At 40.8% G+C, this 14724-nt stretch overlaps 1 protein-coding gene across 1 annotated transcript; it reads right to left on the bottom strand.

The window, feature by feature from the left end:
- Positions 1 to 2836: 2836 nt before the first annotated feature.
- noxred1 (NADP-dependent oxidoreductase domain containing 1) lies at positions 2837 to 11300 on the bottom strand. The gene is made up of 6 exons (XM_060933076.1): positions 11070 to 11300; positions 8846 to 9009; positions 7889 to 8069; positions 4340 to 4494; positions 4021 to 4219; positions 2837 to 3289 (listed from the first exon to the last, which is right to left on the bottom strand). Exons 1-6 carry the CDS (start codon positions 11228 to 11230, stop codon positions 3163 to 3165), a joined length of 987 nt encoding a protein of 328 aa, XP_060789059.1. The 5' UTR covers positions 11231 to 11300; the 3' UTR covers positions 2837 to 3162.
- Positions 11301 to 14724: the final 3424 nt, after the last annotated feature.

Here is a 14724-nt window from a genome sequence, read left to right on the forward strand (position 1 = left end):
TTCTGTCACATCCATAACGCATCTTTTATTGGCATTTTCTGGCATGCCCTAGATGTACTATGGGAATTGTTCTTGTTCTATCACTTCTCCAGTATGGTACAGCCTTAAAATATGCAACACCTGTTTAAATACTGGGAGACAATAAAACATGCACTGGGTCATTTGTTGCCATTTTGAGTTCAAGTGTCACGTCCATAACGCTGGAATTGCTCAAAACAAGCTTGTAGCAGGTTTGTTCTAAATATGGTCTCCCTTTCGGGCGCTCTCATTTTCTGTTAGAATTTGGTAAAGAAAAAAATAAATATATTATTTACCAGCTTAAGGTCAGTCCGTATCGTGAAATACCATGACCTCGGCCTTGAAAATACTGACCTCGGCCTCTATTTCAAGACCTCGGTCACGGTATTTCATGATACGGACCTCCCAGCTGGTAAATAATATATATTTAGCAATACAGCTCAAATTCAAATCCTTCTCAAAACAGGAAATAACAATGAAGGCTCTTCAGCTCTATCACTCTCAGATAATGCTTTTAGCAATTAATTAAAGGAAGACTGCCTTTCAATTTAATAAAATTTAGTTCTCTCTGAAACTTGGTCATAATGATGTATGTTTATTTCCTTAATATCTCACAAAATATCAGGCAATTCTGTGACTGAGAACATATCTAATTACAAGGGATTCCATAGCAAATAATGTGCACGAGATCACCCAGTTCCTGCAGTCAACCAAACAGAGGAAGTGCATGTGCGCATGCATAAGTTTACCTTCGATCATCTCACCGTCTCCGCTGATATTTATGTTTAGTCCTGCGTTTCCTTTCTTTCACAACATAATGTCTTTTCTTCTCACTTTCCGTTACTGTAGTCAGGCTTCCACGTTTCATTCGCACACTCACGTCCTCCATTTTTCTCTCCTGTTTCAATTTTGTATCCCACAATGCCTTGCTCGAACGGGGAAAGCCCACCATGTGATGCATGATGTAGTATCTTGAATTGGGTCATGTTGAAGCAGGAAAAAATGGCAGAGAATTTAGGGCCAAGTGGCCCTAAATTCATCCATCTGTCCATTATCTGTAGCTGCTTATCCTATCCTACAGGGTCGCAGGCAAGCTGGAGCCTATCCCAGCTAACTACGGGCGAAAGGCGGGGTACACCCTGGACAAGTCGCCAGGTCATTGCAGGGCTGACACATAGACACAGACAACCATTCACACTCACATTCGCACCTACAGTCAATTTGGAGCCATCAATTAGCCTAACCTGCATGCTTTTGGACTGTGGGGGAAACCGGAGCACCCGGAGGAAACCCACGCGGACACGGGGAGAACATGCAAACTCCACACAGAAAGGCCCTCGTCAGCCGTTGGGCTCGAACCCAGGACCTTCTTGCTGTGTGGCGACAGTGCTAACCACTACACCACCGTGTACAAAAAAAGTTTAAAAACGTATCGTAAAATTGAAAGTCTGTGATTCAAATTCACTACCTTTCATTCCACTAAACAAAAATAACTGGGTGTCAGAGAAAATTATTTTTATGACCTACACTTGAAAAATCTGAAAGGTCGTCTACCTTTAATTGCAAATGGATGTCCAGACTTTTGCAGCTGATGTGCTTTTAAATTATTTTCTATTATTATCTAATATCATTTTGCTTCTTTTGAAAATGTTTTGGTCCAACTTTTTTTTTTCCCATCTTATTTTTGCTGAATTTTTATTGCCAACTCCATATTTTTATTTTTTAAAATCATTTTCTGGATCCATTACAGGTTTTAGTAGCTATTTTGTGTAGCCCAGAAGAAGAAGATTTTATTTGTCATATATTACAGACAATGAAATTCTTTTCTTTGGATATCCCAGCTTGTGCAGAGCTCAAGGTCAGCCATGACACATGGCCCCTGGAGCAGAGAGGGTTAAAGGCCTTGCTCAAGGGCCCAACAGTGGCAGCTTGGCAGTGGTTTAAATTTATTCATTCATCTTCAGTAACCACTGGTCAGGGTCGTGGTGGATCCAGAGCTTATCCCAGGAACATAAGTTACAAGGTTATTGTACACCCTGGATGGGGACACACTCTTTCACAGCTATGTATGTAGACAGTGGGATGAAACCAGAGATCCCACAGAAAGTCACACAAGAGATCACACAAGAGAACTTAGGATTGAACTTGGAGCTGTGAGGGGACAATGCTGCCCACCTAATTTAGTTTGAGACTTCATTATCTGGAAGTAACTAACCTTACTGTAAATCAAAAGTTGTTTCAGAAGGTCAATTTGGAGGCTTTGAATGACACTTCAGTAGGAACAGTTCTAGTGTAATATAAACCCTGTCCAGGAAGCCACCCCTTCATGTTAAAATCAGTTTATTTTAGAGTTTAGAGTTTATTTTTAAAAGGGACTGTGTACACATTAAACATTATCCTTGTAGTAAGGACAGATGTCTGTACCGGGTTATAGCAGTTCATGCTAATTTCCGCCTGTAGTCCCTTGGCAGGTGGATGTAATAAAAAAGATAAATAAAATGTACAGGAAATGTCACCAAATCTGTCATTAGAACAATTACATTTCAGATGTTCACTTGTTCTATTTATCGGACACTAAAACAAAAAAGGGCTATGGATGTATACAGTGTGGTTACGTAGCAGTCAAATATTTTATAGCAATATAGTCATCCATAGCACCTTCAATCAATTAAATACAATTCAATAAATAAGTATATAAATGTTATGAATAAGACTAATATAAGTACGTGTATGTCTTTTTATGGCATATGAACTTCCAAAAGACCAAGTGACCTGATAAGTAATGAATGAAAAATTTATAAATAACATTCTGCCAGTCACAAATGCATAATCATGTTGAAATCATGATTTTTTTTTTCTTAGTACGTGTCATTTGCTAGGAAATGAATGAATTGTGCAGTTTCATAATCAGTGTAATAAGGCCCCAAATGGTACTAAATATCCAGAGAGCTACAGAACTATTTCAGGGCCACTGAGAGACTCTTACTGTTCTCATGAGCCTAATTATCCTAACCTTATTTTAACATTGTGGTTTACACGTGATCTAATGAGGCAACCTGTATATATAGCCAAATATTATGCAACTGGAAAACTGTTGTTAGAAAACAGATTCCTTACACTTTGTCTTTGTTTCAATCTTTAAATTCAGCCAGAAAATATTTTTTGATACATCACAGAAATGCAGTCTTGTAAATCTTTACATCCTGAGAGACAAGAAGTCAAAGGAGACTGTTTTGTCTGTACATCAATCAAGTTAATCCACGGGAAAGGCCTGCAAAACAGCATACAGTATATCAGTATATATACACACTCTCTCTCTCTCTCTCTCTCTGTGTATATATATATATAATATAAAATCAATAGGCCAGTTTATTAGGAACACCCATACACCGCAGTTCTCTAATCAGCCAATCCCTTGACAGCAGCACAATGCATAAAATCATGCAGATACAAATCAAGAGCTTCAGTTAATGTTCATTTCAAACATCAGAATGGGAAAAAATTTGGATCTCTGTGACTTTCACTGTGGCATGGGTGTTGGTGCCAGATGGACTGGTTTGAGTATTTCAGAAACTGCTGATCTCCTGGGGTTTTCACACACAACAGTCTCTAAAGTTTACACAGAATGGTGCAAAAAAACAAAAAACACTGAGCGGGCGACAGTTCTGTGGGTGGAAACGCCTTGTTGATAAGAGAGGTCAGAGGAAGTGACCAGATTGGTTTGAAGTGCCTGGAAGGATATGCTAGCTCATACAGCAACTCTCTATAACCGTGGTGAGCAGAAAAGCATCTCAGCACACAACAGCAGAAGACCACATTGGGTTCCACTCCTGCAGCCGAGAGCAAGTTCCTGTTAAAGTGGCCGGTGAGTGTGTGTGTGTGTGTGTGTATATATATATATATATATATATATATATATATATATATATATATATATATATATGAAATGTAAGTCTATTTGAATGGATTTTCAGCAGAGAGAGCAGCTAATATACCACTTACTCTTCAGACTTATTAAGTGTAGATGCCCAGGATGAGTTGACAAAGCTCTGGCAGGTGAGAGTTACGGATGGGATTGTTGCCTGAAACAGCTCATTGAGCAGCTGGACAGTTTGGTTGGCCCTCAGTCCCTCAGCAGTGCAAATATTGAGGAGCATATAGAGCACCGCAGACACCCACCTCTGATCCAAACAGAGACCACCTGTCAGAGATAACACAAACAACAGCACTGCAATTAAATAAACAACAAAAAGGTCAGGTAACAGGTGTGACAGGAAAGACAGCCATATTACAGTTTTCTGGGATGTTCCCAAGTTCTCACCAGTCATTGAAAGTGGGCATGATGCACTCAGAACTTCTTCATCCTTTAGAGCTGCTGCCACTTGATTATGGCGGAGCCACAAGTGACCCGAATCACAGGTCATAAAACTGTACTGAGGTCTGAGAATAAATGTGTGACCAAGAAGTAATGCCAACCTGTAAAATGACAATAGCAACTAATGACCCTTTTCAGAGCACTGTGCTCAAACATTGAGTAATTGCCTCAAATAATCTTAAAATTAAGAGTAGTTTCAGATCTTAAGGTTATAAATATTCTGTATTAAATATCCAGGCCTACATCTGGTTTAATTTAAACACTGTCTTGGGAAACTGCCCCTTGATGTTAGAACCAGAAAACGAACCGCCTGCACTTTAAGTTCCTTATGACTATAACAGTAGGACACATAAAATGGCCCTGAATGTTATACAACTACAGTAAGGTATTTAACAGTTATTCCACGAAATCGCGTTGTACATGAGCTGATACATGCCGAGTTGGCTATAAGCCATGTACGAAGAGATTGAGTGGAATAACTGTTTTATTCTATCCACATTCACTGGATTTTAGGAAACAGAACATCTTTTCTTTTAATTTTTTGCAAATTCAGGGCTCGAAATTCTTTTTTTTTTTCACCAGCCAGCCGGACTAGTTACTTTCCAAAGTAACTAGCCAAACAGAAAATCAACTAGCCCAAATTTGTTCATGTATGAATTTTACTTCTGTCAAAAATAACGCAAAAGAGAGTAGTTACCATTGTTCATGACTAATGTGCATTTATTTCAAGACCCAAGTATTTTGATATTGTTGTTAAATACATAAATGAGAACAACACAGGGCACCATAATATAATATCAACAAATAATAATATATTGGAAAACTTGGCAACTTGGTGTATGAGTATTGAAAGCAAATATACTTACTATCATGACTATAGCACCCAAAATATGTCCAACATGCTTTCTGTATTTAACCATTTATGAGGGAGAAAGCATTAGGAGCTTCATATTGACTAGGAATCAACTTGAAAAAAATTAATTATTCCATAAAAATCATATCGCAGCCAAGGCCTACCCTGCTCCCACGTTTGCTTACAAGTCCTTTGTCGTTTCTCCTCTTCAGACCGAGGTCACTTTGTCCCCGTCTCTGGCGGTTTTTGTACACCTTTCAGAAAATTCCACATCGCAACGTAGCTTTGGCAGATGTAGATGTAAACAACAACAAAAACAAGTGTTTAAATGGGTGATAATGTGGCCACATCTATTGAATTTGATAACGTGATGTGGCAGCGGGGGCGTGGCCAAGCGTCGGTCTGTGAATGGAGGGCGGAGTCAGGGAAGGTAAGTGGTGGAATCACTGCACCTGATGGGGATTAACCTGTATTTGTGTGTCTTCCCCAGTGACCGCGCCCTTTAAAAGGAGAGGAGAGCAGAGAAAGGGAGCTCTCTCTCCCCAACCAGAACACGTGTGTGTGTGTGTGTGTGCGCGCGCGCCGCACGGCTGGGAAGTGATAAAAGGCTGAAAAGCTAGAAATAAATAGTTCATTGAGAACTCAGTTCTGGCCTGCCGTGCTTCTGTGCTCCACCCACCTGGTCCAATACTACACGTGATTACCGCGATATTCAACGAGATGCGTTATATGCATGCGCAGTAGTGAAAAAAACGACAGCCTGACTCGTACACGATATGATTCGGAATTCTTCGGTATTTTCCGTCCTGCCGATAAACACATCGATTAACACAGACACGGCACGCGCTTAATATGTGGCGGCTTTAGTTGATGGTGTGTGTGAATCTTTGCTTCATATATATTTTTTATTTTCAACTAGCCAACCGGGCTAGCTAGTGACAGGAATTACTCGCCAAATGACAAATTAAGTCACCTCGGGCGACCGGACCACCGCGAATTTCGAGCCCTGCAAATTCAATAAAAACTTTATACAAAACGTCTGACAAAATCATTTCCGCTTAGCTTGTAAACAAACCTGCGAAATGACAGTAGCAATTTGTGAAAAATGCTATAATAATAATTCTTGAAAAATAAAAAAAGATACAGTCTTACCATCAAATACTTTTTATTCCATATTTTGTTGCTTTTTTTGGGGGGGGGTTGTTTTCGAGTAGAGTTTTAATTTTGTCCTCGGTTGGTTCAGCAACATGCTCCACCATTTTTGTTTTTCTCTACTCACGGTATAGAAACTGATAGCCTAGTAGTAGAGTAGCCAATCAGAGCGTGCAATTGCTCATATCTAGTGAATGTGGATAGAATAAATAGGGATATACGAAGGTACTTCAAAAAGTTCTCAGCCTCACCCGGAAACAAGGAGCGTAACTCCTATTTTGGGGCATAACTGTATACTCTAAGGCTTTAGATCACTGTCCACAAAAACTCAAATGAAAGAAGCAATCAAAGCAGAAAGAAGAGGAAAGCTTTGAGCTGGCGTGCTGTTGCTTCAGGACAACGCACCTGTCCACACAGCACAGGTGGCAGTTGCAGAAGTAGCCAAATGTGGCTTTGAACTGTTGCCCCATGCACCTTACTCACCTGACCAGGCACCGCCTGACCTCTATCCGTTTCCCAAACTAAAATCCCACTTGTATGGTCACCATTTTCAGAGTGATGATGAAGTCATCCATGCTGTTGAGAAGCATCTGGAAGCTCAAGATGTGACCTTCTTCTGTGAAGGGAGAGCGAAGCTTGAACATCAGTGGACCAAGTGCATTGAAGTTGAAGAAGACTATGTTGAAAAATAATGCAAGAACAATCTTTCCCCGTGACATTTTCTGGGTGAGGCCGAAAACTTTTTGAAGTACCCTCGTATCTTATGGAAGAATAAGAGCAGAAATACTATATGCATCCCTGGCACTTTAAAAAAAAATCAGGAAGTGTGGAAATAATTTAAGAATGATTGATTATTGTTTAAGCATTTTTACATTTATTTCAGTTATGTATTTGTTGATATCTTCCTAAAGAACATCTCATCTCATTATCTCCAGCCACTTTATCCTTCTACAGGGTCGCAGGCAAGCTGGAGCCCATCCCAGCTGACCACGGGCGAAAGGTGGGGTACACCCTGGACAAGTCGCCAGGTCATCACAGGGCTGACACATAGACACAGACAACCATTCACACTCACATTCACACCTACGGTCAATTTAGAGTCACCAGTTAACCTAACCTGCATGTCTTTGGACTGTGGGGGAAACCGGAGCACCCGGAAGAAACCCACGCGGACACGGGGAGAACATGCAAACTCCGCACAGAAAGGCCCTCGCCGGCCCCGGGGCTCGAACCCAGGACCTTCTTGCTGTGAGGCGACAGCGCTAACCACTACACCACCGTGCCACCCTCCTAAAGAACATGTGACCCAATAAATAACATTGTCAGTTTCTTTAAAGTCTTTTCAAACTTTTTGAAAGCACTGTGCTCATGAGTCCAACAAAACCGACTAAGTTTCTCTTATTCGGCTTCAACACGTCAGCAGAAAATAACCAAACAGTGGTGAGGATTCATCTTGAACATGACATGTACGTTTATTTGTGAAGTCGTACCTGTGTAACGGCACTGCTGAGGTGAAACTGTACACTAGGCAGCGTGCAGGCAGCTGAGAGTGAAGCTCAGCACATACATGACGAAGATGAGAGGGAAGCACACAGAGGAAGATCACGTCTGCCCAAGTGGCCAGTCTGCGGTTATCAAAATAACACCTGACACCTCTGTTTGAGAAGTCGCCTACAATGCAAACAGATGGCTAGTTCTTATTCACTGCTCTCATATGACAGAATCACTGAGTTCTCATCAGCCAGAGCGGTTTCATGATTTCAGGGGAATCAATGAGAAATACACTCAACGGCCACTTTATTAGTTCCACCTAATTAGTATATACACACTCGTTGGTCATTTTATCAAGTAATCCTACTATATAGAGGCGTCAATTATTAGCACCCTTTAAAAAGACGACATATAATAAACATTACACACAATCGTTGAAATGGACTCCAACAACTGGGAAACTATTTTGCACTTAAAGAAATCATTATTATAAGATACTTAATTTTCTTTTAAAATCTATGTTGTAAATTGTTTGACATCGCTAATATTTAAAATAAAAACAAACAAAATGACATATTTTGCAGAATTAAATTGTTTTATTGCTCTGAGTCTTCAGAAACTTTGCATTTGATCATATGCTGTTTTCTTGGGATGTAAATAGATTTTGCACAAACATAAAACCGTTTGATATTCGTCACCTTAGGGACACAACGTGCCAAGAGTGGTACACCAGCCTATGTTCCTGTATCACTGGTGCACAGGGGGTGTGGGGCTGATAATTGTGCACAACAAATGATAGACTAGAGTTCCTGAGTTCAAAATAAGTCTTCTTTCTTTCTTTTTTTTAAATTTGCCATTTTCTTTATTAGGATTTCAAAGACAATGCAAATACCATTGTATTCTCAACAGGAAAGATTTAAATGTTTATTGCAAATGTGCCTAATTTAAACACTTACTCAGTGTGTCTGGTCTTTTAGTCGATATGTTAATGTTCGACGGTTTAAAGCCTGGTATAGTCAGTAAAAGAAGTGCCAGCTGTTTGCCCACGTGTCCACCTCCAATAATGCCAATCTTCACTGTCTGCAGGTCTGATTTATTGGTTAGATGGTTTAATTTATCCCTAAAGATAAAAAGTATTATTATTATTATGACAAGAAACTACAGATAGTGTAATCAAAACAATTATAATAGGCAAAAAAATTGATAAATTGCATCTATAGTTTTTTTTTTTAACTATAGTAATAAAAATATCAACACTCAACAGAAAAATGTTCATTTCATTGTTTTTGTCCACTCTTGAACACTGCATCAACTGAAACTTAGCAGTTTTGAAGACTGCTTTAAGCTGGGTGCTCGCCAAAGTTTTGCCACAAACGTGAAAATACATGATTACTGTATATGGCATTTCTTTGTATGCTGTAGCATTAACATTTTCCTTTACTGGAACTAAGAGGCACAAACATGTTCCTACATGACAATGCCCACGTGCAATAAACAAGGTCCATGAAGACATACACTACCGTTCAAAAGTTTGGGGTCACCCAGACAATTTTGTGTTTTCCAAGAAAAGTCACACTTTTATTTACCAACATAAGTTGTAAAATGAATAGAAAATATAGTCAAGACATTTTTCTGGCCATTTTGAGCATTTAATCGACCCCACAAATGTGATGCTCCAGAAACTCAATCTGCTCAAAGGAAGGTCAGTTTTATAGCTTCTCTAAAGAGCTCAACTGTTTTCAGCTGTGCTAACATGATTGTACAAGGGTTTTCTAATCATCCATTAGCCTTCTGAGGCAATGAGCAAACACATTGTACCATTAGAACACTGGAGTGAGAGTTGCTGGAAATGGGCCTCTATACACCTATGGAGATATTGCACCAAAAACCAGACATTTGCAGCTAGAATAGTCATTTACCACATTAGCAATGTACAGAGTGGATTTCTGATTAGTTTAAAGTGATCTTCATTGAAAAGAACAGTGCTTTTCTTTCAAAAATAAGGACATTTAAAGTGACCCCAAACTTTTGAACGGTAGTGTAATCCGGTAAAGTTAGTGAGGAAGAATCTGAGAACTTGATTTGAATTCTTGGGATTTGTATTTAGGGCTCTGATGGTTTTGTTTGTTTGTTTTTTTAATCAAGAAAAAAAGTATAAAAGAGCAATAAAATTAAACACTCAATATTTGCTGTGATGACCCTTTGATTTTTAAAAAATAGTCATCTTGGATACAGTGAGTGCGGTTTTATAAGGAAATGAGCTGTAGGTTTTACTGAGCATCTTGCAGAACCAGCCACAGTTCTTCTGGACACTGACTGTCACACTTGCTTCTTCATTTAGCAGCAAAACCCAGCAGCCTTCATTATGGTTTTTGTCTGAAAAGTGTCTCTGTGTTGCTTTCTTCACTGACAAACATTTTTCTATAACATTTACTTTTGTGTTGAAAAACTAATGTTTGGAAATCTAAACTGATTTTGTATTGACTTACTAATGTATAAGTCATAAAATAAAACTCTACAGCAAAGTGTGTACTAAAAAGGGTGCTCAGACTTTTGCACAGTACTGTACGGAAATATTCTTAAATCTGATGTGGAAACAGGGGCGGCACAGTGGTGTAGTGGTTAGCACTGCAAGAAGGTCCTGGGTTCGAGCCCAGCGACCGGCGAGGGCCTTTCTGTGCGGAGTTTGCATGTTCTCCCCGTGTCTGCGTGGGTTTCCTCGGGGTGCTCCGGTTTCCCCCACAGTCCAAAGACATGCAGGTCAGGTTAACTGGTGACTCTAAATTGACCGTAGGTGTGAATGTGAGTGTGAATGGTTGTCTTTGTCTATGTGTCAGCCCTGTGATGACCTGGCGACTTGTCCAGGGTGTACCCCGCCTTTCGCCCGTAGTCAGCTGGGATAGGCTCCAGCTTGCCTGCGACCCTGTAGAACAGGATAAAGCGGCTAGAGATAATGAGATGAGATGAGTCCAATAAATTTTTCACTAAAAGTATTTCTCTGTATACCATCTAAACAAAACCTTCCAATGAAAACAATATTTAGAAGAATGTCAGCAATCAACTGCCAATGATTTATTGTAAATCTCTATTGTCCAGACCGGACCAGACCAAACCCACCCTTCCTGAATAACCACTGAGACTGTCCCAGTGACTCGACCCTGTGTGTATGTTGTGATCTACCTGACTAAAGACATGAGTCTGCAGAGAAACAGCGCATGCGCACAACCGCACACTGCTAACCCTGAAGAGCGACTGCGCAGAATAACACACTCTTTCTCCTCTTCACTGAGTCCGTTTTCAAACTGAAGAGACTTCAAATCAAGCGTCAGATCCATAGCCATTCCGTTTCTGCATGACAACACGATTTCTGATGACACACGAGCAGCGTTGCCTTGACAACACACTGTGGTCTCTTTGGTAACGCAGTGGGTGTGGCTTGTTTGTGAAGCTTGAAAGCACAAGAACTTAAATTTCAAAATAAAAGTGTTTGTGACTCAGAGTCTGGGTGATTCACAATTTTCCTGAGGTATAAATTATGCTAACTTGACTATATTCAGTTCTCATAGAACAGACCAAAAAAAAAAAAAAACCCACGTAGATACGGACAATACAATTTGTTATCCAGGAAAACACAAGCGTGCTTGGTTGGTTGGTTGGTTATCTACACTTTTCCTCCACCTCTTTGTGAAGTCAGTGGGGATAATTTTGAGTAGGTAGTGTTAAGGGCCTTGCCCAAGGGCCCAACAGTGGCAGCCCAGCAGCACCAGGGCTCAAACTCCCGGCCTTGTGATCACTAACCCACCGCCTTAACTGTTGAGCCTCGATCACCCCTATGAAAACAAGACTATAATCCTTAAGGAACTAGAATATTTTAATGTATAATCAGCATAAGGATAAGTCAGAGGTAGAATTTGTTTTAGGGCCGTGGACATGTGCCGTCCTTGACCGCCATGCAACAGAGTAGTAAGGTGTCTCCTTCCCTCCACTAGCCTGGGGTGGTGCCTTGAGCAAGCACTAGCAAGCCTTGCTCCCCCTGGTCAGGGTTATGACCGAAGACTGGACTCAGCAGACTGCTCTGAGGGGACCACCACCTGGTGGTTCAACAGGCAGGAAGGCGGACCCAGCAAAATGTTTGTGGAGCGCGATCAGGGCACAGTGCAACACATAGAACACTGTTGGCCATCCACTGCATCCTGATGTAGTGCCAGCTGTCTTGATTCCGTCTTGCCCCCGGACCCAGTTAGGTCAGGACAAGAGAGTGAGGCTGATTGCTGCACAACTCTGCTTCACACTAATCCAAGTCACGCACAAGTCATAACTTCAAATTCAAGTCTTGTGGCAATGGGCAAGTGGCGAAGCAGTAGGTGCGGAAACACTGGAAGCTGTAGTCATGAACCTACACACAGGCGGCCCAGGGCATAGGGTCGTTCTCTGCTGGAACAAAGCAGCAGTGGAGTTTGGCAGCCCCCTGGGTGTCTGAGCAGCCCTGTTTAGGATTTGCTCTGCTCACTGCCATGGAGGAAAGGGCAAACATAGCCTGCTTCACCTCACCCTGGTCAGCACACCACGGATCCCACTCAGTGATCGAACTACAACAAATAAGAAAATAAATAAGATAGTGAAGGTACTCGGTACTCAACCCTGACACATACAATGTGCACAGTCTACTGGGGCTGGACTTCCCAGCGTTAACACTCTTCTGCAGAAAGCCCAAGCCAGATGGACCGGCCATGTTGTCAGGATGCCAGACAGTCGACTGCCCAAACAGTTGTTGTATGGAGAGCTGTGCCAAGGCAAATGCTCATCTGGGGGGCAGAAGAAATGCTTCAAGGACAATCTCAAAGTGTCCCTCAAAACCCTAATCAATCTCACTTCCTGGGAGTCGCTTGCTCAGAATCATCTAGCATGGCGAGTAAAGCTCACCAGTGGCACACATGCAGCAGAGATGAAATGCATTGCCAAGGCTCAGAAGAAACGAGCCGCGCAGAAGGCTTGAACTATCGCCACCCCTACTACAGCACCTATCCACCCATGCCCAACATGTGGGCATACCTTCCAAGCCCAGACTGGCCTCATCAGTCACCTCCAGATCCACAACCGCCACCCACCAAACTGAAGTCATGATCATCTTTGACCCCGAAGGACAAACATCAAGTCAGAACGTTAAAGATTACAAACATTTTACAAATATCCTATTCAATATTCTGGGGATATTTAATTATTCATTAAAGAATATTTAATGGATGGCATGGTGGTGTAGTGGTTAGCACTGTTGCCTCACAGCAAGATGGTTCTGGGTTCGAGTCCAGTGGCTGATGGGGGCCTTTCTGTGTGGAGTTTGCATGTTCTCCCCATGTCTGCACGGGTTTCCCCCATAGTCCAAAGACATGCAGGTTAGGTTAATTGGTGGCTCTAAATTGACCGTAGGTGTGAATATAAGTGTGAATGGTTGTGTATCTCTATGTGTCAGCCCTGCGATGATTTGGCAATTTGTCCAGGGTGTACCCTGCCTCTCGCCCATAGTCAGCTGGGATGGGCTCCAGCTTGCCCATGACCTTACACAGGATAGGCAGTTATGGATAATGGATGGAATATTTAATGAATATTTTTATTCAGTATCCATCATGTTTCCTTTGGCTTCCTCTGGGTGACCAACACATCAAAACACACAAGCTCCCAAAGACTGAGAAACTGCACGACACGAGGAGTAGAGGTTCTGCCAGCATGCTGAATAAATATTTTATTCATAACCAGTTTATAAAAATAAAATACAAAACAATTTTAAATGAAAAAAACCCCACACTGTACAAGGCATTGATATGATACAAATTAAAAAATAATGCAATTATTGCAATAATGTACAATGTGGTCTCTCCCTTTAACATTCATTTTTTAGACTGTACAATGATGTTTCAATTCTGCAACACTGTGACTCAATGCAGATTATAAAACAAACAGGAAATTGATAAAATAATAGGAACAGATGTATTCAGATACGCTAAACTATAAATCAGCAGATATTACGACTTTTGAATTGGTATTTGTCAGTAATGAAGCATGTGGCATCCTGGAACCTTCATTTAATACTCTTCAATTCTGTCCATGTCCAACACGGGGAGGAGACATGGGGGATGTCAGAAATCCAGATGAAATAGAGCAAATGCAGTGGGAGCAGAGACTACCATATGCAAACTGGCTGCTTATATACAGTATTAAAGTTTCATATCGATTAAAACATTGCTATCGACAGCAAGAAAAGAGCAAAGAGCTGTTTCACACAAAAATGTAAAGGGCTACAATGTATTCTATTACAGCAAATATGTACTGTATGTAGGGGTTTTATAGTAATGTGTACTACTTTATTACACGGGGCAATGTATGATTACTTGCATTTAAAGTACCTTTGAAAATGAGCACTGGGTTGTAGTCATGTTTGGCTTACAGTTTTCCTTCATGCATGTCACCGAGCATGTCTACACATGACCATAATCATATAAAGATTTATTCCAGAGGATGGGTGGCAGAGGCAGATTAATGCTGTGAATCTCACATTGTAGTAGATTGTGTCTGCAAGTTGCCAGTGGTTTTCTTAAACTCTATGCAGCTAAAAATGGCATTCTAACCATTGTGTAATGGGCTCTCAAATGTCGATACCAAGTAACATTAAGTCAACTGTTTAACAATAGTAATAAAACGCAATACATGCAGAATCTCTGTAAAATAAAACTGCCTTCAATATACTTAACACAAAAATCTCTCGATTCAAAACACTAAAACAAGGTTCTCTGATACACAATCCTAAATGGTAACGTCAGTTATATATGGGCATTGAACA

The sequence above is a fragment of the Neoarius graeffei genome, chromosome 11 (assembly GCF_027579695.1).
Source record: "Neoarius graeffei isolate fNeoGra1 chromosome 11, fNeoGra1.pri, whole genome shotgun sequence".
NCBI classification, from domain to species: domain Eukaryota; kingdom Metazoa; phylum Chordata; class Actinopteri; order Siluriformes; family Ariidae; genus Neoarius; species Neoarius graeffei.